Source organism: Giraffa tippelskirchi, chromosome 3, assembly GCF_054371585.1.
Source record: "Giraffa tippelskirchi isolate mGirTip1 chromosome 3, T2T-mGirTip1v1.2.pri, whole genome shotgun sequence".
Classification (NCBI taxonomy): Eukaryota; Metazoa; Chordata; class Mammalia; order Artiodactyla; family Giraffidae; genus Giraffa; species Giraffa tippelskirchi.
The window spans coordinates 82,965,740-82,988,801 of record NC_137277.1 but is presented as its reverse complement, the minus strand read 5'-3'; the positions used below and the strand labels follow the sequence as shown (position 1 = coordinate 82,988,801).

Sequence of the window (23,062 nt, the reverse complement as noted above, 5' to 3'; positions counted from 1 at the left end):
ATGAAACTTTGTGATATGTTTGTAAATGATTTCGAATGACCCCTCGCCCTGCCCTTCACCATTAGTACGCCAGCCCCAGCCCAGGGCAGCTCGGTGCCTGCAAGCAGCGCCTGCCTCAGGGGTGGTAAGCAGCAGCCGGACAGAGAGGCCAGCCGGGCTCAGAGCCCTGGAAGGTAAACGTGCGACTTCTTGGAGAACTAGCTTAGCCAGCCAACCTGGCTTGCCCTGGCAGTGGGCAAAAGAAGGGTCAGAGGATATTCCCTCTTGCCTCTTTTTCTTCTGCCACTAAGGGCATTTTCTCCTTTCTGGAAAATACCACTTGATAAGGGAGGGGGAGTTATGTGCATCTGGAAAGAGGATAATAATACAGTTGCCATTCTGCAATGGATTATTTTTCTTCTGTTCTTTTCTTTCTTTCTTAAGAAGACTGTCCTGACTCCTTGGCTGCTTGGTAACCCCGGCTCTGGTACAAGGATGGGGAACTCATTGCTTGATGGGGAACCAAGCACTTCAGACTACCTGAACTGTCTCTGAAAGTGAGGGTGGCTGCATCGGGCTGGCGGCTCCGAGGAAGAGGCTGGGGCTGGCAACAGTCTGGGTACTTGCTCTGGGTGGAACCTGGAAGCAGTAACGTTGTCTATATATACCCTGTAGAACCGAATTTGTGTGGTATCCACGTAGTCACAGATTCGATTCTAGGGGAATATATGGTCGATGCAAAAACTTCACATTCTCCGTAACAGTCAGAAGTGGAGGCCAGCGGCAGCCGACCTGGTCATTTGCCTCTTTCTGTTTTATTACCTTGGACTCCAGGCAGGAGGATCGTCGGAGCCCAATTATGTAAAGTAGCCTTTTCCTGGAGAAGCTCCTCACCTTCAAAAAGGGCCCCTTGTGTAAATCCCTAATTGGTTGCATGAATGCAGGACCAAAGGGTTAAGTTTGGGGGCACTGGGGAGTGAAGTGGGAGTCAGGTAGCCCCAGGATCAGCTCTCCTCTCTAGGGGCATAAAGTGGGAGGGTGCCCAAAGAGGGGGCTTGTTGACCTTTACTGCCAGGTGGGAAGAAGCCGAGCCAGGTAAAGGGAGTTTAGGGCCCTTTTTGGGATGCTTTTGAGTTTGGTGGGGTTGCCCTCACAACCTTCTTGCGCTACCCTCCCATGCTGCCTTAGCCAGAGAATCAAGGGGGCTTCTTGCCATACCAGCAAGGCCAGATTTGGCTACAAACACCCTGGCCTTCGAAGAAAGCTTGGCAGTTACTCATTGCCTAATTTGATTCAGGCCAGCTAGATTGTAGTAACTTTTGGGTGACCCTGATGAAGACAAAGCCGGCGGGATTCGGCCTTTGTATGGCAGAGTCCCCGCGCTCCCGCGGACTGGGTGGGCGGGAGTCCTGCCTGCCTGGGGTTCTCTGTCCAACTAAGGAGTCACCTCCTCCACCCACCTTTTGACGCCATGCACCTTGAGAAATATGGGAGATTCATTCCCTCTTGAACTGTGCCCATTTTGGGGGGCTGATTGCAGGGTGCATGGAGAGGGCAGTGGACGTTAGCAAAGTCAGTGGCAGACAAAAGCTGGGGTTACCAGTGGGGAATGAGGGTGCTGGGATTAGAACTCCATTAACATCTGGTGGGAGCCCTCAAAGGTTCCACGGTGAGTCATTTGATTACACGTATGTTATTTAGTTAAATTTGTGAAAATTATGAGATGCTCACCAACCCAGTGATAAACTCACTCCCTCGCTATTGGCTGGCCTGGTCACATGGCCGCCAACTTTATTCAGTTGACAGCAAGTAGGAGGGCCCTATGGAAGAAGAAAAAAAGACAACACGAGAAAAATTAGTATTTTCTACCTTCTGAAATTAATGGCCATGAGTTCGTATATGGTGAACTCCAAGTATGTGGACCCCAAGTTTCCTCCGTGCGAGGAGTATTTGCAGGGCGGCTACCTAGGCGAGCAGGGCGCTGACTACTACGGCGGCGGCGGTAGCGCGCAGGGGACCGACTTCCAGCCCCCGGGGCTCTACCCACGGCCCGACTTCGGTGAGCAGACCTTCGGAGGCGGTGGCCCCGGGCCCGGCCCGGCTCTGCCCACGCGGGGTCACGGGCCAGAACCCGGCGGCCCAGGCGGCCACTACGGTGCTCCGGTAGAACCATGCCCGGCGCCCTCCGCGCCCCCGCCCGCACCCCTGCCCGGCGCCCGGGCCTGTAGCCAGCCGGGCGGCCCCAAGCAGCCGCCCCCCGGGACTGCCCTCAAGCAGCCGGCCGTGGTCTACCCGTGGATGAAGAAGGTGCACGTGAATTCCGGTAAGGACGGGCCCAGGACCGCTCAGTCTCCACCCCGGCCCGGCGGCCTGAGCCCCGAGAGGGGGTGCGAGTGGGTGGGGGCGTGTGGGGTTTCAATGGGGGCCGCAATTACTCTCTCCATAAATTTTTATAGCCGAGGGAGCAGGCCGGGACCATGTGGCTGGCTGCTTGGCTGTGGGCGCAAAAAGGGGTGGAGATGGGGGTGGGCTGGGGGAGGACTCCATTTTCAGAGTGGAGGGAATGCGGTGGAGGAGAGGGGATTTCCAAAATGCCTGGGAATTCTGGAGCTGGCGGCAGGCTGGGGGGACTGGGGTACGTTTGGGGATCCCCGCCTTTGAGCCCGGGGGAGCAGGTGGGTGGGAGGGAGCGTGTGCGCTGGGGAGAGAGGGCGGGCGAGAGGCAAGGAGCAGCGGGCCAGAAGGGAGCGCAGGGAGGGCCCGGCCTCGGGGCGCGCCGGGAAGTGAGCGCTGGTGGCCAGGGGCCTACCCCGAGGCTGGAGCTGACCTTGTGCGGTCTGTTTTGTCTCTCAGTGAACCCCAACTACACCGGCGGGGAGCCCAAGAGGTCCCGAACGGCCTACACCCGGCAGCAAGTCCTAGAACTGGAAAAAGAATTTCATTTTAACAGGTATCTGACGCGGCGCCGTCGGATTGAAATCGCTCACACCCTGTGTCTTTCCGAGCGCCAGATCAAGATCTGGTTCCAGAACCGGAGGATGAAGTGGAAAAAAGACCACAAGCTGCCCAACACCAAAGGCAGGTCCTCCTCGTCCTCGTCCTCGTCCTCCTGCTCCTCCTCAGCTGCCCCCGGCCAGCATTTGCAGCCGCTGGCCAAGGACCACCACACGGACCTGACGACCTTATAGGAGTGGGGACCCTGGGCCCACCCCTCCCTGAGCTCCTGCCTGAGCCGAAGCTGCGGGGGCAGGCCGGGCCTGCTGTCACCTCCCTGGGCTCTAAGGTACTGTGGGGTGGACCTGGGACACATGCAGGCCTCCCTCGGACTAAGGTTAGCATCCTGCCCGAGGGCAGCCCCCTCCCTGGAGTGGGGATGGGGGTGGGAGGGGGCGGGATTCTCTCTCTAAGTATATTATCAAATGGCAGGAGCTACTGAGAACATAAAACCTTGGCGAGTCATTAAACTCCTGAAAATCTCTGCTGTTGGGTTTTGAATTTGCAAATGAAGGTTGGATGCTTTATCCCAGTGTGAATTTGAACATCCTCCCCCACCCCACCCCTCCAGGGATCTTTGTGGTTTAAAAATGTGCCAGAGTTGAGGCAGAAGCTTGGCCACCCCTGCGCTAGGTGTTTTCAGTAGAAGCAGGAGAGCTGAGCCAGGATTCCTGAACTTTCTGGGTTGTCTGTATAATTTCCAGTGTGAAAAATATATATATTTTTTGTTCCCAGTGTCCCCATGCCCAAAGAAGAGAGTCTAAGAAGGAAGTGGAAACGGGTTGTTTTATGTTTAGATTATATTTGCTTAAATATTTATTTGTTGCAGAATTGGGGTACAGAAATAACTGACATGGTGTTGCCAAAAAACTTAACATGTGAAAGGGGCTGAGTTGAGCAGAGTCAGAGGTGCGTGGCCTGACTTCTGGCTGGAACTCCACCCCCTCCCCACTCCCAGGAAATGTATATAGGGGACCCTTAACCCTTCTAGAGGAAAGGGAAGGATCCACTCAAAGTTGAGTTCTTGAATATGTATTTCCACATGTGCGTTTTTCAGCACTGTGCTTACAACTAGTTCTGGGTGATTAGAGGAAAGGGAGAAAAGAAAGAAACAAATGGTCCAACATTTTCCTTCTGGGGAAAGAAAACAAAACCTCCATGTTCTGGGTCATTAGATAATGACTGAATTTTCTGTTCCAACTGGATTCCGAATGTCCCCAAATACTCCATGTAGCAGTATTTTATAAGAATTGGTGTATGGCTGGTATGGGAGAAGGGATGTGCATTGGGAAGAAAGTGGAAAGGTGAGAAAATCTTGCTTTTACAAAAATGAAAAACTAACTGAATCTAGAAGTCCACAAAAGTTGGTCTTAGGGTTTTTCCCCCCTAAGTTTTAATTTTTCAAAACAAATCTAAGGACTTTCTCAACCTGTTAATTAGAAGCAGAATTTGTTAAAGTACAAAAGTTTTCAGGCCTTTCCCTCTCCCTTGCCTTGAGAATAGTGGTTTAAAAACAATCGCTCTCAAACAACAGGAGAGATGTTCTTTAGTCATTTTTCTCATGCCTCGCCTGCAAAGGATTCAAAGCTCATTTTTCTAAAATGTTGACCCTTAAGGATAAGGGGAAAGAGTCAAAGGTAATGGCCAGAGTTCATATACTCAAATGAAACAAGGCTTCAGAAGTTTAAACCCCAAAGCCTCGGGCTCCAAAAAGAAACCTATGGTTGTCACTTACCAAAAAGTGACAAAAGTGGGGAGGGAGCAGGAGGGAGATTGAAAAGGAGATTCAGAATTGGGGCTATTTTTCAGTGCTTCAGAACACTTTAGAAGGTTTCAGAGGTAATTTTAAAAATATTTTTGAGTGTAGAGGGAAAAAAGACTTCCTCTACAGGCATGTTCTTTGGTTCTGTGTCTCCTGAGAGCTGAGGGCAGGTATTCACTGGCGTCCCTAGGCTGAAATTCCACTTCTCTAAAGTATCTTCTAAGCCTTGGTCTTTTGTATTAGACCCCAGGGACAGCTCTTTGTTCCTCCTTGGGGTGAGCCTGGCTCTCAGACTTGCACATGGCAATACTTGAATATCGCCACGTCGGGATATTAAAGATGGATATTCCTGCATTATTTGCATCATTGTTTCTATGACAAAAAGCACAGAGTTCATACATAGTCAAGACGTCTTTTTTCTGATGCCCTCACGTTGAGAAGCTGAAAAGGTATTTTACTGAAGTTCGGCTAAATTACAGAATCAGGTTCATCCAGAGGACAAATTTTCTATTCGATTAGCTGTATTTCAGCCGGGAGGACTGACCTCTAAACCCTTAACCTTTTGGACTCTAACTACCCTTCTCTTCTTTTTTCCCCCCTCTAACATGGAGAGCAGTCTTTGGATGTAGCATTTGAAAAGAGCTGCTATCTTTAGGCAAGTTGGAAAGTTGCTCAGATTCTTCTCTAAAACCCAAACTTGATAATATATTGAACCTTCTCCTTGTGGAGGGGGTTGGGTATGTATTTCACAATGTCCAACTACATATGCATTATAAAAATTATTATATAGATTTCTTCCCTTCCTAGAAGTTCAGGAAGTTACTCATTCCAGCTTCAGACCAAATGCCAAACTACTTAACTGCCTTCACTTCTGCCCTAGAGGAAAGCCAAGAGGTATATTTGATGAAGAAAACCCAAGTTCCTTCTTAAAAATAGCCCCACTACTTTGGAAAGTAATTTTATCAGAGAAACAAATTCTTTGTTTATAAGTCTCAGTTCTCCTTCTCGGCTTCTAGGGATTCTCTTTTGAAATGTTAATGGAGCTTGCAAGGCCCAGAGGGCAGCCCTCAACCCTGAGGTCCCAATCAGACCCTCCAGACCCTTGTGTCCATTTGGGCCCACAGGAGTGGGGCGGGCAAGAAGCAGGGCCCCCCAGCCAGCTAGGGTAGGGAAGGAAATGAGTTTCCTTCTGGGAACGTGTTCTGGAGACCTAGATGTAGACAGGCTCAGTGCCCATTTGCTTTTATTTGTTTCCAGTTTGTTCCCCCAAATATGAGCCAGAAGTGTTTGTTTTGAGGGTTTTTTTTTTAATGGTATGTTGGGATAGTAACTAGGGGGGAGTGAAGTGATTGCTGAAGATACTGCTTCTCAGACTCCCATCTCACTTTGTCCATTGCAGCCTTTTGTTGGGAGATGACATTGTCAGTCAGCCCCGTGGTGTCTGTTCACACACAAGATGCTTTTTTAATAGAACTGATCAATGTTCTGCTGCCACTGATTAAAGTATTATTTATACTAATTGTTGCCTGTAGTTTTGATGTAATTCATTGATCTATATTTGAAATAATAAAAGGTATAGTGAAATCTCCCTCCTGTTTGGTGCCTCCACAGAAGCATTCTTCTTTAGGTCTTCTAAAAGCTAACATCCAGTATAAACAATGTATTTTATTATTTTCTATAATATGCCTGATGTATGAGGGTTAAACTGTGTAAGGCATAGAAATTCTACCATTTTCTCCCTCCCCTGTACCTACATACCCCCAATTTGGCTGTTAAATTTTGTGTGCATTGGAAAGCCAGAGGCTGGATTCAGGCTGGGGTGCGGGGAGCAGGGTGGGCATTATTTTTTTTTTAAAGAAAATAAGTAAATTCCTGGGCTAAAAAGAGGCTCCAGTTTAGCTCTGTGCAGGCCCAGGTCAGCCCCAGACCCCCTCGATCTGTGATATGGTGGGTGAGAGATCTCCTGGCTCCCCAACTCTAAGAGTGTCTGGTGCTGGGCTCTGTGCCAACCTGAGGCTGGCCATGGCTGCTCAGATCTTACCCTTCTGGCCTCCAGTCTTGGGCTCCTTCTACTTCTGTGCTGTTCAGCCCCACTGGGGCCTCCAGCAGCTGCCCTTCCTTTCCCGAGCGCCCCTTCCGCCCTCCAGACGACAATAAACACTCCCCACTATAAAGAGTGGCGCGCGCTATTTTTTTCACGAGGGCTTTTCACGTCTTGGCCTCGCCTTGAAGAGGGGGCCAAGACAGGAGTCCCAAAATAGATGGGGGGAAGCTTACTTGCGACAGGAAATGAGCAGAATGCAAAAAATCAGACGTGTGTCCTTAATATATGGAAGGGCTCGCTTCAGACGCGTGGACATGTGTATTTATAAGTGCGCAGACAGAAGTTTAAATATTCAGACACATTTTATGATTGTCCTCTGCCCGTCTTCTGGTTAATGGCTCCTCCTGTGCCCACCAATACATCAGTACGGTCGTGTGTATTGAATCGCGGGCAGGGAAGAGGAGGAAGCGAGTGCCCAGCCCAGCCGGTCGGAGTACAGGACCGTAAATCGGGGACCCTAGGCAGTCGGCGCTTCCCGCGCGCCCGCCATGTTGGGGAGCCCTCCCTGCCCCCCGCGCCCAGCTGGGCGGCCAGCGCTCGCCGACAGCCGGGGGAGGGCCTTTCATAACCCGGAGAATTTTCAAAGTGCGAGGAAGATGATAAGAATAGATTTCTACAAGTCCCGACCACGTGATTGGCGAAATAATTAATTCAGCACGTCCCTTAAGAAACACGGAGTCGTCATTAATCTGCCACGCAAAGGGCTCTCTCCTACTTGGAAAGTGCAGGGATCCCAAGAATATCACCCACCGAGGGGGGCTGCGCGGCGCCCCCAGCCCTCCACCCTCGGCCCCCGGTGGAGGCGGCGGCGGCGGGCGCGGGAGTGCAGCCGGCAGGTAAATATTTTGGCGACTTTTATTTCCTCGGATTTAAATCCTTAATGAACTTAGCTGTCAGGGCCGCTGACAAATAGTTCCCTTTGCTTCCCGATTTGGAAGCGCGCGCCGCCAAGAAGTTGTTAGTGGCTTGGATGGTGACCTTTGGTTCAGCAAAGCTTTGCACTTATGAAAAATTACTGAGAGCGGCCGAGTGTGTGTGTGTGTGAGAGAGAGAGTGTGTGTGTGTGTGTGTGAGGGTGTGCGGGGGGCGAGGGGCGAGGGTGCGCGCGGGCTGCTCAGAGGCGACAGGAGTAGTAAAAACCCGCCCGGCTGGGGGACGCGCCTGGCGCACGCGGGCCGAGGTTGCCCGGTCGCCTGTGTCTACCGGGAACAATGGTCGCTGTCACGGCATCTGCCGCCTATTCTTAAACCGGTGAGAAAAGGCCCCGGCCCTCTTTTCAAGCAAGGGTCGTAAATTTTTCGTTGCGTCATAATGGAAGGCTATAAAATCGAGTTGAAATTTTACCCCAGGCAGATTTTAACCAACAGATAATGATTTCCGAGTTGCTTCTCTCACTCCCCTCCCTCTCACCCCAGCTCTACTGCTTCTGTCACCCCAGCAAGGAACCTGTCCCTCTTCCCCCTCGATTTTCGTATCTTTAATTTGGGGAGAAGATCTAAAATAAAGACAGGGAAATTCCCTGCCGCCCAAGGAGTGGGAGGCCCTGGGGTGAGGGGAAGACTCGGGGGAAGGAAAACGGGTGTGTAGAGTCGGGGAGAGACCAGGGATGAAATGCTGGAGCCGTCTCTCCCACTGGCTCGTTTCAGCCTTTTTTCTCCCAAACTCCCGAGAAGCTAGCTGTCGGGTCCCATGAACCACCCCGCTCCTACCCCACCGCACCCCACCCCACCCCAGCTTGCCAGAGGTCTGTGCTGGGGGCAGCAGCGGGCATTCTCCTCCTCCAGCTCGTCACTCCGGCCCTGATGCCTCCTTCCCTCTAGTTGGCTTTGAGGATGATGTCGGGCGAGCTGGGGGCTGGCTGCGTGTGGTGGTTGTTTTGGGATTGTGTGTGTTTTGATTTCTTTTTTGGCGTGTGTATATTTCCCCCATCAGGACAGAGACAAAGTTTCCTCCGTTATGAATTATACATTCAAACAATAACACATTAATTCAATTATTCAAAGATGACAAATGTTTATGTGCTTTGCAAGTGACTTTGGCGCAGATTCTGGGCACTTTCTCTGAGCTGCTTGCGTTTTTTCTCAATGAGAATTGGCTGTCACCCTCCCAACCTCTCCCCCACCCATCCACCCACCCACCCAGCCCACCTCACCTCACCCCACCCCACCCCACCCCACCCCACCCCACCTGGACATACCCTGGTAGCTCCAGAGAGGAACCCACAAAAAACCTCCCCAGCCCCGCTGCCGGCCCGGCAGCCAACAGCCTCCCAAGGCCCGGCTTGGCGGGCACTGGCCCGGGCTATTTTATCAGTGTGACAATTGCCCGGGTTGGTGTGATAAATCATCGTAAGTAATTCCTGAAAGGGTGCGAGGCTGTTGGGGGCCGGGCGAGGACTGTAAATCTTTCCGGTTTATTGCTCTATGAACATATGCTCCGATTGAAGAAGGCTTAGATCCTTTCCTGGAGACAAATTCCCGCAAAGGGGCCCCCCTCTTTGGCTGGAGATTAACACTTGCTGCGGGCCGGCTGCACGGCCCCTGGCGGGAGGCTTGGGGGCGGGGTCCTCCGGGTGAGGGTGGACGGGGGCACCCACGGTCCGGCTCCAAGAGGCGCCCTGAGTGGGCCTCTAGCTAGGGCCGGCCAGGTGAACAAAGGAGGGGCTCGCTGACAGGTCTGGGGGCTCGAGCCTGTGACCTGTTATCCGGGACTTCCTGTGCTTCTGGAGTGGGAATGCGGGGGATCTTACCCCCTTCTCCCCGGCTCTTGTGCGGCTGCCCTGCCCATGCGCCTACCCCTGTCCGAGACCTTGCAAGTGGCAACAGGGCATCGGCTCCGTGCCCGATGCCGCCGAGAAGCAGAGCCGGCTGTGAAAGCGGGACTTCGGGGATGGAGTGGACACCCCCCACATGGTGCGGGATTCCGGGTGCGAGTTGAGCTGGGGTAGTGCGGTGGGGGCTCACTGCAGGCCGGGAGCTGGAGGCTGGCTGCTCGCCCTGGCCAGGAGCTTTTTTTTTTTTTTTGGCCAGGAGCTTTTAAGCTCTTCCCACATGCAGAGTTGTTACCCTTGTTACCGTAAATTACACCCGACCACTCGGAGTGTGCTGGAAATCTATCCTGATTTACTATGTCTAAAATAGAAGCTCCCTCTTTCTCCCGGCTAAGCCCAGCCAGCGGGCAAGTCCCGCATCTCCCTTCGCGTTCTTGGAGGCGCCGCAGGAAGCGGGAAGCCGCGGCCTGCTGTCGCCGGGCCTGCGGGATCCATGGGCCCTGCCCGGACCCGGAGGCTCACAGATCGCGGCAAACAGCGGCTCCACGCCTTGGCGGCTCCAGGCCCCGCCGGACCCGGGTGAAGTTCGCCAGATGCAGAGAAGAGAGAACGCCCCCGGTCTGGGCGGATGCTTATGCGCTTTTTCTGGCTCTGAAAGTGTAGGCTCATCGGCTATGTCCGCGGAACGAGCCAAGGCCCCAGATTGTGGTGGTGGTGAAGAGGGGCGTTCCTCGGGGTCTGTGAGCCAGAGGCTCTCAACCTTAGGACGGGAGCCTACGCTCTGCCACAACTTAATTGCCTCCCAGGGGAGGGGAAGAGCGGCGCGTCCGCCTAGGCTAGGCTGCGCCTTGCCCGGGTGTTTGAGGATGCGGGACCTTGTACCGGGCGCGGCTGGGGAGCTTGGGGAACCTGGGCCTCTGATGCTCCGCAGCTGCCTCCGGAGACGCCTGTAAGAGACGCAGCTTCTAAAATTTCCAGTCCCCAGGCCAGCCTGGTGGAAGGCTGGGCCAAGGTCAGAGGTCGTGGGGGGAGAGACGCTCAGCGCCCCCATCCCACTGCTAGCGGCCAGGCTGGAGCTAGGTCATTCCCAGGCCTCGGGATAGGGGCTTTCCTTCCGCCCCAAACCCACCCCGGTCTGCCCAGGGGAAGGGACCGAGATCCCACGCCTCCTGCCCCTCCTCCCAGCCCCCAGGCCTGGCTGCGCTCCGGGGCTGGATGGCGTGAAAGTTTCAGCCTCAATCAGTACAATCTTCCCTCGGGGTCACGTGAACAAATATGCTCGCATTTGAAGGCAGCGTCTGTATTTCCCGACTATGAGGGGGTTTCCGGGGCTCTCTTCAAATCCAGAAAGGGCCACATTCCGAAAGGAAAACAAACACCGAGCTCTGGGGGGCCTGGGAGGGCTGGGCAGGAACCCAGAAGTGGGTGGGGGCGCGGGTGGCCGCCGCTCTGGGCCTGGGAGCGGACAGGCAGGCGGTGGACCGGCGGGCGTGCAGCGCAGGCAAAGCCAGCTCGGGGACTACGAATTCGTTCCTCCCGCGTTTATTGGTAGTTGAACCTCAGCCTGGTTCCGTTCTACCGGGAATTCCGTGTGCTCTGGTATATGGCCGCGTCTTGGAGCGCGCAGGACCAGGGTTGGACAGCGTTGTCTGCAGACAAAGGGGGAAGGCTAGCTCTGCCCCCCACTGGCGCCCACTCTGAGGCCGAGGACACCAGGTTTATGATAAATTGGGATCCAGGTAAGCAATTGCATGACAAAATAGAAATCTTTGGGCACAGGGCAGCTTGCTGCCCTGAATGGGATAGTAAATATGATTTATTTTGTGTAATCTGTGATCTTGATTATTGCCAATTGGTGAGGCAGCCCGTGTAGACCTAGATACACTTCTACATATACATCCAGGATGGTGATTAATCCTAAGGAGGATCGCTTTGTGGGGATGTTCCCCGCCTACCCAAAGATTAGGGGGACATACTACCTTGCCAGGATGGGAGGGTGGCCGGTAGCATAGTGGGGGGGAGATGGCAGTTTGAGGAGGGGGCTGGTGAGGGGACTGGGCGCTGGAGGAAGTATTGGGGGGGGTAAATGTATAGTTATGAGAATGGGTGGAAAATGAAATGAATAAAAAGAAACTTTTTTCAAAAAACATTGTCACTTCCAAAGTAAGATGGAGCATCATATTAATTCTGTGTCTTGAGCTGCCTGGCTGGGCACAGGCAGGTTGATTTATACGTATTTAAAATAAACTCTGTGAACAGCCAGCTCCCTGCATTGTTCTGGGAGCTAGCTCCACATACGCACGCTTTTATCCTCTTACTGTTGGCTTAATTTTTTTTTCTCTGTGAGGTTAACGTGCTATTCAAGCTTCTCCCCCAAATTCAAGAGAGCCCCCAAACTACCCAAAAGAGTTTGGGGGGCACCTCCACAGACCTCCTCACTAATCTGGTTTTTGACTGCAATAGTGGCAAAGAAAAGGCTTAGGGCTTCTGGGTCCTTCTTAAAGAAACTGAAATGACAGCTAAATATTTGGTTCCTGCATCCCATCCATCATTTTGTGTATTGTGTCCTGTGACTCCTGGATGTGGGAGCACAGGACAGTTCATCCTGGGTCTTTTCCCAGGACCAAAGCCTGAGAAAGCGGCCCAATGAGTGAGCAGATCCTAGCTCCTGGAAAACTGCTATAGGGCTAGGCCAGACTGGGCCTCTGTGGGAAAGGGACCCAGAAAGCAAGGAGCACTCCCTTAACCTAAGTTGGGACAGGTCTCAGCCAGAGAGGGACAGACTTCCAGGGTCCTAGCCATCAAGTGAGAGCAGTAAACTTGTTTGGTCAATTGCTGATGCTTGGCTCCATCAGAAGTTAAAGTCGCTGGACATTTTTCTTCTCTTGCTGCCTTGGAGCTGCGCGCCTGCCAACTTAGTCAGCTGAATCCAATTACTGCGAGCAGCATTTCATTTGGCCCCGTGGAGCACTCACTTATAACTTCCCCGAAAATTTCAATAATCCGCACCAAGGCTCCCTATCCAAAAGGCTTTTCCCCTTTTCCCGGGTTACTGGTAGGGGATGGGATACACGGCCAGGTCTGCTGGGGCCAGCTCTTCCTTGACAGCTCTGAGACGGGGTTCCTTCCTGCTCCCCGTTTCTGGCTGTGAAAGGGGTACTTGAGCTGGTGGCTCAGAGCCAACCAGATAAAGCCTGCAGAAGGCTGGGCAAGCAGAAGGCTGAAGTTAGTTGGACCCGTGCTGGGTGGTGGGTGGGCTGGGGAAAGAGCCTGCGAGAAGACTGTGGGGGCTCTGGGCAGCCCAGCTTTGACCACCTTGGGGTCCTCTTTGCTTTCCCCTTCCCAAGGTAGCCCAGAGCGCACCGCACACCCCAAGAACGCCTGGGATTAACTTACCCTGTTCCTCCGCGGCTGGGAAAACAAAATCGAGCTACAGGCATGGGGGAATCGGGGCACTGGGCGGCCTCACGATTTAGATCTTCTGGGGGGAAGTACCTAATTTTGAAGAACTTTTTCCCCCCAAATAAATAAGAAATAACTAAGCGGCGAAAGTTGTCCACCCACGTGAATGTATCATATAAAGTGGCTTCAGGACCCGCTGATCCGGTCCGAGGGCTTGAGTACCTCGTGCTTCCACCGCGCAGCCCTCTGGCCCGGCTCCGTGGAGTGGGCCCTCTGGGTCTGGGGCTGGCTGGGGAGCTGAGCCCGGGCGCGCTGTTAGGAGCCCTACCGGTCCGGGATCTCTCCGAGGCGCTTCCGTTGGGTGTTCATTAAGGGGTGAGTTATTGCCGTCCGAGCCAAAGGTCACTTCAAAGGCTTATGCCTGCGCGCTCTGGTCTTTAGAAGGGCCCTGAACGCTTTGTGTGGGGCTTTCCCCAGCGCAGTTTAGTGTTTGCAAACTACTGAGTCGACAAATTGCACAGGGCAGATACAAGAGGAGGGGACTGTGTCTCTCCTTTCACCTGACCAGGGCGGGCACCCGCTGAGTGCAGGCAGTGGTAGGCAGCTTGGTCTGTTTTGGGGTGGGGTGGAAGGGGTGTTTGCTTCTTTGCCAGTTTGCAGCTGGTTTGATCCCGACCCAGTTGTGGGCAGCCCAGGCCAGGAATGTGGTGGGTAATGACTGGAATAAAATAAACTCAGGGAAATCGTGGTAGATACAATGTACAAACCAAGAAATAACACCCAGCTCCCTTTTCTCTGTGACTTCATGTGGGATCCTTGACTAGGACCCACCAGGGCCCATCTACACATTTGCCCTCCTTCTCTGGTGCCCTGAGCTGTAGCCTCCCTCTGTCCCAATCCTGCAGTCCCTCCCTTTTGCTACTTAGAGGGTGGGCTTGGCCTGGGGGATTGGGGAACATGGGGCTTTTAGGGCTAGGTTGGAATAAGAGGAGAGGGAATGGCTTCCCTGTGCCTTTGACCCACTTGGCTCACCCCCTGCGCAAGGTCTGGTCCTTCCCCACCGCTCTGCCTCCCCTTTCTCACATCCAGTCAAGGATTGTGTTGTTAAAAGCCACCTGCTCCCCAGGAGCCAACCAAGTCTCCTTTCTGCCAGTGAGAAGGTTGCCTGGAGTGGCTGCAGACACCATATAAAATAGTGACATTGATTATGACACCCTTAAAGGGAGTAATGTCTCTCTGCATGTGTTGGTAAGAAAGAACTGGCTGCTGCTGAGCGTTTTCCATTTTGTTCCAGATCATCTTAACAGAATATCAAAAGGAACTCAAAGAGCCTACAAAGAGTTAGAGACAAAATTTTGAGAGCACACACACACACAAATTGTGGTGAGTGGTGTGATTTTTAAAAGTAATTTCCACTTTACTTCCATTTGTCCTGCAACTCAAATTAGCCATCTCAGGATTCATACATCAAAACATAAAACAAAGGGCAGCTTTGAAGTGGATCACCTCAGTGTGAACTGCCGCCGGTTACATGATAACCGATCATCGGTCTTCAAATTTATGGTGCGTTAATAGGGTGAGCCCAGTGCCTTAAATGCAGGGTGTATTACATTGAGTTATCTGGGCTAAATAAGAGTGATTTAGAAGGCGCGTCCAGGTCGTCCCATAAGGCGGAAGAGCTGAGGCTGAGAGATCAGGAGAACGTGGGCAGAAAGCGCACCAGCTCTATGGTAAATAGAGCCCCTTTTAGCAAATCAGAAAAGTAGTCGTTTCCAATCCCAAAGTAGTAAAGCCAGCAGGGAAGGAAGAATCGTTGCTCAGTTCCAGTGAATTAATGGGGATGCCCAGCAAGATTGGTGTCTGCCAGAAAGAGATCTGTGGGTTTCCAAGGCCCTGATTCAGGTAAAGCAGAGAAGCCCAGACCAGCTCGAACCTTAGAGGGAAAAAATCAAAAAAGAAAGGAATAGAAGCAACCTGCACCCCAACGCCTACCCCTTCTCTTTCAAGTTGCACAGACTAATCCGACCCGCCCTTGATTTTACGACGATCGCTGCTCTAGTCACCACCGGGCGACTGCAGCCGCCTCCCTCCCCAGCCCCCTCGGCCTTTGCGCGGCCACAGAGGGCGGCGGGCGAACGCGCGCGGGGCCGGCCTCTGTGCGTCCGGCGAGCTTCCAGCCTTCAAGGCTGTGGCGGGCGGCAGGTCTCCGGTCTCTAGCCAGGCTGCGCCCATCGCGTCCCGCGTCCGGCCGCCGAGCAGAGCTGCTCCGAGAGGCCCGCAGAGGCCACTTTATATACTCCCCCTACTCCCCGGGCGCGGGGCCGGGAAAAGTGCGGAGCAGGGAATTCTTTTGCTGCGCCTCCTCCTACGCAGAGCCTGTTTTCCACTTCTGAAAAGTGCCGGGCCTTGGGAAGTGTTTTTCTTTTCATTCCTTACTGAAGCGTTTACTGCAGCCGTGCTCGCAGCCATAAATTTTGCTACAAACCACAATGACAGGTGCATTGATATGCACCGTGAGAGCTCCAGCTGCTTAATAACTCCGTCCCCCAGCCGCTTTGAGCGCCTTTTATTTATTCGGTATCATATTTAAGTATTGATCCCCGGCAGAATTAAGTGCAGTGAGCAAGTATCAGGGTTCGGCTGATTCGGAGGCACAGAGGGTGCGGCGGGGATCCGGCGGTGGTGGCTCCGAGGACGCCTCCCTTTCGGCTGAGGACCGTTTGGCCCTGCATTCCCGGCCGGCGGTTGGGCCTCCAAGCTGAGCTGGGCAACTTCCCGGGACCACGAGAAAAGAGCCAGCTAGATCCCATTTGGCGCCCCTGCCCTAGGAGGAGCCGAGGATGGCGCCGGCGGAGTTCTGGGGTGTCTGCCTTGGCCGGTGTTCCGGGCCAGGGGTGGGGCCAGGATTTGGGGGTAGAGGAGAGGAGGAGAGGAATGGGCAGCTGAGGACTTCGAAGACCACCCCTCCCCCTACGCGGCTTAGTCTTCACCCCAAGGCATTTGGGTCCCGGGGCCCAAATGAGCAGAGGTACCAAAGGGCGAGAAAAGAAAGCCCTAAAGGGGGGGGGGGCTCGAAAAGATGAGCCACTGAACAGTTGACCATTGTCCAAGTGATTTATGACCCGTTCCTGCTTCTTAGGTTCAAGCAGAGTTCACAAGGAGTAGCGATTTCTGGAAAGAAATAAGCTGCTGCTGCTTTTTAAACCAGTTTTGTAACAATATTCTTAGGATCTGTTTTAGCAAAGGTGACTTCTTTGGAGCTCTACGTTTTGGGGTGAGGAAAGAGGCTACAAAGTCCTTCTCCGTGAGGAGAGAGCTATTGCCCTTGCTTCTGGGGAAATGGACATTTGGGTGGGGGATCATCATGGAGTGACCCTTGAAATTCCTTAAGACAATGAAAACAGAAGAGGGAGAACAGACTCTAAGCTTACTCATGGAGCTGCCCAGTATTGGCACTTTTGAGGTCTGTACACAGAGCTTTGTCGGGGAATATGCCATAGGAACAAATATATATGTAAAGCCATCTGTTTCAAAGACTTGGTCAGTTACTAAAGAGGCTATTTTACTGTGACTAGTCTACCTATCAAGATAAACTTGGTCACCCTGGGAGGCAAGAGGGGGGATGTTTTGCTTCCACTGCTGTAGATGGAATGACAGAATGAGTGTCAAAAGTGACCATTTTGACATCCAAAGAGCCCAAGGTTTAAGACTGGAAGCAGGATCCCAGAAAAATTCTGAGATCTAACCAAACTCAGAGTAATCTATTGGCCTGGGGGGAAAATAGATAAATATTAGTCACAGAATGAGGATGTAGCTTTCCATTTGATATTCAGTAGCTTTAATAGTCAGATAATGATACAGAAAATGAATTAAAGAAAGATTAAGACCAGCTTTGTTTGGTAGATATCCTAACTGCATACATTTAAGAACAATAATAGAAACAACTCCTAAAACATTACATCTGACTATTCTGTTATTTCATTGAGAAGCACTTCTCTTATCAAGATTAATGGCATTCTCACATATTTTTAAAACAAAACAAGCAACTATTCTACCAAATAAAGGCCAATGTGAAGAATTTAAAAATTGAGTTCAGTTGTTTGGTGAAAATGGAGGGGAAATGAGTGAATGGAGTTGTAGTACTAATGGTCAAATCTGTTAGGCCACATAAGTTGTCTAGATAATGTGGTCTGTCATGATGACCATGATGGAAACCAGGGAGTTTTGGGGAAGGAGAGTTGCCTGAAAGGTGAGATCAAGAATTCAGATCTAGGAGCTGACCAATGAGTTTTCTTTATCAAGCAGATGAAAGTGGTTGAATAGTACTGGTTACACTTTAACTCATTAGGGGCTTTCAGAAGGAGAAGGGGGTAGGTGAGAAGGTAAACCCCCCATCAAGAGTCAAAGGACACAAAAAGGATAGAATTTTTCTTTTTTTTTTTTTATTCTAATTCTATGTCCATTCATTATGCCATAAGAGGTCTCTCATTGGTTGTTGGTTGGAGGTGGAGTGGAATGGCTGATCAAGAGCAGAGGTCAATAGTAGTATCTATTCATACAGTGGATGCAGGATTAAAATTATGAAGTTAAAACATAAAGCATTTTTTATTCACCCATGCTCCATGCATTTCAAATTCTAAATCTCTTATTTCCAATGATATCCATTTAAAAGTAGTGGACTACAAAGTAAAGCATCTAGAAAAATGTAGAAGCGAAGAAACTTCTTTAGCCTCAAAATAACTCTGGGAGTCTTTAAGTCTTCTTGGGTTTTATCTCCTAGTAGATCTCACAGTGCTGACCCACGCGCTAACTGGCCAATTCTGACCCATTCACCGGAGAGTGGAATATCTGGGTCTCCATGAAAGATGCTGTGATTTTGAAAGGTGGGGGAGATACTTTTTTTTGAGAGTGCTGGCTGTTCTGAGTGTTAATAGGGCTTTCTTTTGCCCATCACATCCATGGGATGACCTATGATTAATGATTGATCCATTCATTCATTCACTCATTCAACATGCATTTACTGCACTTAACTGCATGTGGTGCATTGGGCTGGATGTTAGGAAGAGGTAGGTGAATAAGACACAGTCCCTACCTGCAGAAAGCTCAAAGTCTAGAGAGAGAATCAGTCATTAAAATGTATAGGCCGTAAGTGCTTTTCTATGCAGTTTCAAAGGCTAAATTGACAATCTTGGAGAAAGAAAATTGTATCTGGGAAAAAAAATTAGCCCCCTCCCTTGGATGAAGGGGAGTCTTTTCTAGTGGCTTATGAGAAATTCCTTCTGACCTTTCCAAGGGTTCAAATAAGTTGAACTTCATAAAAATCCCAGATCCTCCTACTATGAAGTGGGTGGGAAGCAGAGAGCCTGGGCTAGTCCTTCTGTATTGACTGGTCTTGCCAATGACAGTCCCTCTGGGACCTCTCACTTTTCTTCTTTGCAGGTTATCTGGAGCCTGGGGCTGCCCCAGCTCTCTCAGGATTTGGCAGACATTGGAGGTGGTGGTGAAGGAGACAGTGGTGGTCAATGTTATTTGAGCAGGGTCAGCAGGCCCCGGAGGTTCCTGAGTACACGATGCAGAAGGCTGCTTACTATGAGAACCCAGGACTCTTCGGAGGCTATGGCTACAGCAAAGCTGCTGACACTTATGGCTATAGTGCCTCGCATCAGCCTTATCCACCCCCTGCTGCTGCCAACTCCATGGACACTGATTACCCGGGTTCTGCCTGCTCCATCCAGAGCTCCGCGCCTCTGCGAGCCCCAGCCCATAAGGCAGCTGAACTCAATGGAAGCTGCATGAGGCCTGGCACTGGGAACAGCCAAGGTGGGGGTGGTGGCAGCCAGCCTCCAGGTCTGAACTCAGAGCAGCAGCCACCACAGCCCCCTCCACCGCCACCGCCACCAGCCCTGCCCCCATCCTCTCCCACCAACCCTGGAGGTGGAGTACCTGCCAAGAAGGCCAAGGGTGGGCCCAATGCTTCTGGCTCCTCAGCCACCATCAGCAAGCAGATTTTTCCCTGGATGAAAGAGTCCCGCCAGAACTCCAAGCAGAAGAACAGCTGTGCCACTGCAGGTAGCCCTCTGAGGGGGCTCATCTCTGGGCTTTCCCCCAGACTGACCCCAAGAAGCTAGCTCACCTAGGAATTGAGAGGCTCAGGGCTGGAAGTACAACTTTGGAGGCCATATGTGTAAATTCGCAATGCAGAAACTGTGGGGGTTTTTTGGCCATACTGCATGGCTTGAGGGATCTCAGTGCCCTGACTGGGGGCTGCAGGGATTGAACCCAGGCCATGGCAGTGAAAGTGCTGAATGCTAACCACTGGGCCACAAGGGAGCTCCCTGTTCTTTCTTTTTAGTGTCTCTGGTTGTGGTCATATCCTTCCAGTGACAGGGTGCTGATGTCCACTCCAGGCTGCTGGCACCGCTGCTGGACATGTCTCATAGTTATTCGTAAACAGCTCTTCCTTATACTGCCCTAATATCTGGACTGCTGGTCATAACTCAACTCCTTCCAGCCAATAGATCTTCAAAACTTGAAGATAGGGACTATGATCCCCAAGCCCAGGGGGTGATGTAGCCCATATCACATGAATCCCACTCCCTTAAATTAATAAGAACTAAAAGGCTATTGAACACTATGTTAAGAATCATGTTAAGTGCTTTACAAGCACTGTCTAATTTTCTAAAGAACTCTTTGAGGTAGGTATATAATAAAACATCCATTTTAACAGATAAGGAAAATGTTAGAGATGATAAGTCACTTGCCCAAGATAACTAAACTACCAATGGCACACCTGGGGAATTCCCTGGTGGTTTCAATGATTAGGACTGTGCACGTTCACTGTGGAGGGGCACAGGTTCAACCCCTGGTTGGGGAACTAAGATCCTGCAAGCTGAAAGGCATGGCCAACCCTCTCCTGCCCCAACAAAACAAACAAAATAACACAAAAACCAAAATCTCAAATGGCACATCTCAGGCCACTCCCACTCAATTCTCCCCATCCCAGGAAATCCCTAATGTGGAGGCACATATCCTAGGGGAAGAGGCTGTACTCTGAAACAGGAGCAGCCTTGGGTTTTTCTCCTTGGAAAGGGAGACCCTGGTGTTGAGAAAATTTTCCCTAGGTCCATTTAGTCTGTGTGGAAGAAGAAGGGCAGGACCAGCAGCTCTGAGACCTTCTGCCACTCTCTGCTCAGCTTGCTTGATTCCTGAACTTTTCTGGCCTTGTGTTCTCTGATGTAATGTTTATCTTCAGGTAGATGAACTTGCTCCCAGGTCCAGGGCTAGCTTGAGGTGTAGTTAGCTTGTTATCAGATCTCTGGTTTGCCTGCTGCTCTTTGGGGCTGCTGCTCTTAGGGGGAAAGAGTCTTCAAGTCTGTAAGCTCCTTCTCCTTCTGCCCCTCCTTCCCAGCTGCAGGCCTAGGCCCTCCCTCCCAGGAGAAATCCATTTGTCTTCCTAGGGAGGGAGTGGACAAGCTGCTGAGAGGTGGCAGGGGTGGTGGAAACCACTGCTGAAGCTGCTGCTCCCAGCATTGCAATACTCAAAATATGCCCAGCCTGGCCTTGGATGCCCTAAAACTCTAGGGCTATATTTTCATGGTATGTCACTTCCCTGCATTTGAGTACTGGGCCCATGGGTGCAGTTGAGCTGGAGTGAATTGCCAAGATCTCCACCCTCATTCCATGCCTGGGGTGCTTTGCCCAGGAACCAGCCTCTGAGCAAGGCAGTTTGAGGCTGCCTCCAACATTCCCCCCACCTACCTTCCTAGCAGCAGCGGCTGGAAGGAGTGTTCAAAGTGAAGTCTGGCCCTTCTTTGACAGGGCGCGGGAGGCCTTACCAGCTGCTACTAGTCTCTCATTAAACTCCTCCTCAGCCTTGGGAATGGGATGATGGACTAGGCTGAAGGGGAAGGGGTGGGCTGAGTGAGTTGGACTTCAGAAGGCAGATGGGAGTTTCAGGTGCCACTGATAGGTAGGCCTGGGGCTCTGAGTTGTGGAAATCTCTTGGAATCTCACCGCTCTAACGCCCCTCCCTCACTCCAGCCAGGATTAAAGTGGGGAGGGAGGAGGAAGAGGAAGGAGTCAGGGAAGCACCCCATTACGGCCCAGGGTGTCCCCACATCTCCCGCTCAGCGACCTCTCTCTCTCCCTCCCGGCCCAGGAGAGAGCTGCGAGGACAAGAGCCCGCCGGGCCCAGCGTCCAAGAGGGTGCGCACGGCGTACACAAGTGCACAGCTGGTGGAGCTGGAAAAGGAATTCCACTTCAACCGCTACTTGTGCCGGCCACGCCGCGTGGAGATGGCCAACCTGCTGAACCTCACCGAGCGGCAGATCAAGATCTGGTTCCAGAACCGGCGCATGAAGTACAAGAAGGACCAGAAGGCCAAGGGCATCCTGCACTCGCCGGCGGGTCAGTCTCCGGAGCGCAGCCCGCCGCTCGGCGGCGCCGCGGGCCACGTGGCCTACTCAGGCCAGCTGCCACCGGTGCCCGGCCTGGCCTACGACGCGCCCTCGCCGCCCGCCTTCGCCAAATCTCAGCCCAACATGTACGGCTTGGCCGCCTACACGGCGCCACTCAGCAGCTGCTTGCCTCAGCAGAAGCGCTACGCGGCGCCCGAGTTCGAGCCCCACCCCATGGCGAGCAACGGCGGCGGCTTCGCCAGCGCCAACCTGCAGGGCAGCCCGGTGTACGTGGGCGGCAACTTCGTCGACTCCATGGCGCCCGCGTCCGGGCCTGTCTTCAACCTGGGCCACCTCTCGCACCCCTCTTCGGCCAGCGTGGACTACAGTTGCGCAGCGCAGATTCCCGGCAACCACCACCACGGACCGTGTGACCCTCATCCCACCTACACAGATCTCTCGGCCCACCACTCGTCTCAGGGACGCCTGCCCGAGGCCCCCAAACTGACACATCTGTAGCGGCCGCCACCGGCCCGAACTCGCGGCGCGATTACCTCTTTGGCTTTGGTGGCGGGGGTGGCGGGCGGGGCCAGCGGGGCAGCTCGGTGACCCCCCCCCACTCCCTCGCTCTGGCCCGGTCCGCTGCTTCCAGGTCTCTGGGCCAACAGCGGCCGAGGCGCAGGCGCCTGGGCCTCCTTTCCAGGCGCACCCTGCTTTGGGTGACTCGCCGTAAATCAGCCACAAGGATTCTCCGCTGTTAAACCTGACAGTGCCACATACTGCGGACAGAGGGACTCTAATCTGGTAATGGTGTCCCGAAGGTAAGTCTGAGATACATCGGCGGCGCGCCTCGCAGAGGGTCCGGGCCTAGCCCGCGTCTAGTTTAGTTGCGGAGACCTTAATTTATATGCTTCTTCCCGTCCCATAAGAATTGCATCGGACTCAACGATCTGTATTTATTATTTGAAGCGAGTCATTTCGTTTTCCTGATTATTTATCCTCGTCTTAATGTATTTATGTGTATATTCGTAGAGTTCTCCAGCCGAGTTTAGGAACGCGCTCCCAGGCCGCGGGGGGCCACATATCACCTCTTTAGTCCCCTTGGTCTGAACTAGTTGAGAGAGTAGTTTTGAACAGTTGTAACCGTGGCTGGTGTTTGTAGTTGTAAAAGATTAAGACCGCAAATTGTCCTTCACGGGTAGAGTCAGGCGGCTCCATGGCGTGGCACGACACCCGATATTCTTTTCCCAACAGCCACAGCCCTCGCCACAGTTTATTGATTTCAAATTGTCTGGTACTATTTGAACAAATATTTAGAATAAAAAATTTCTCAGTCGGAAGTGTATCTGTGTTAATCACGCACACTTGCAAGTAGATCACTCTGCCTTTATCTTGTGCACAATCCCAGAGGAACCTCCCCCCCCCCATAGGCTAACCCTGTGAAACATTGTTTCCACTTACTTGGAATCCAGTACACAAATTGGTTCTGGGGAATACTTGATTACTTTCTAGCTATTGACTTCACAGAGTGCGATATCTGAAGATGCAAACTTAGAAATGTTCTGGGTGGAATGATGGGTAGGGTGTTTCTCTGCTCCCTGTTTTAGTGTTTCTACCACCCTCTTTCTAGATACAGATCCAGCTTTTTAGGTTG

The 23,062-nt window shown here is 52.3% G+C and overlaps 2 protein-coding genes across 3 annotated transcripts in view; both read left to right on the top strand.

Moving 5' to 3' along the window:
* Positions 1-22,748, top strand: part of HOXD3 (homeobox D3) — a 36,040-nt gene extending 13,292 nt beyond the window's left edge. The window contains exons 1-3 of one of the 2 annotated variants that reach the window (XM_081583184.1): positions 17,795-17,894; positions 18,451-19,080; positions 21,170-22,748. In XM_081583184.1, the coding sequence (XP_081439310.1) occupies positions 18,534-19,080; positions 21,170-21,927 (1,305 nt within the window). In that variant the 5' untranslated portion in view covers positions 17,795-17,894; positions 18,451-18,533 and the 3' untranslated portion in view covers positions 21,928-22,748. Of the gene's footprint in view, positions 1-17,794; positions 17,895-18,450; positions 19,081-21,169 lie in introns of those variants that run through there. The other variant, XM_081583185.1, reaches the window with a different exon arrangement.
* HOXD4 (homeobox D4) lies at positions 706-6,323 on the top strand. The gene is made up of 2 exons (XM_081583191.1): positions 706-2,302; positions 2,833-6,323. The coding sequence occupies exons 1-2, from the start codon at positions 1,861-1,863 to the stop codon at positions 3,165-3,167; spliced, it is 777 nt and encodes a 258-aa protein (XP_081439317.1). The 5' UTR covers positions 706-1,860; the 3' UTR covers positions 3,168-6,323.
* Positions 22,749-23,062: the final 314 nt, after the last annotated feature.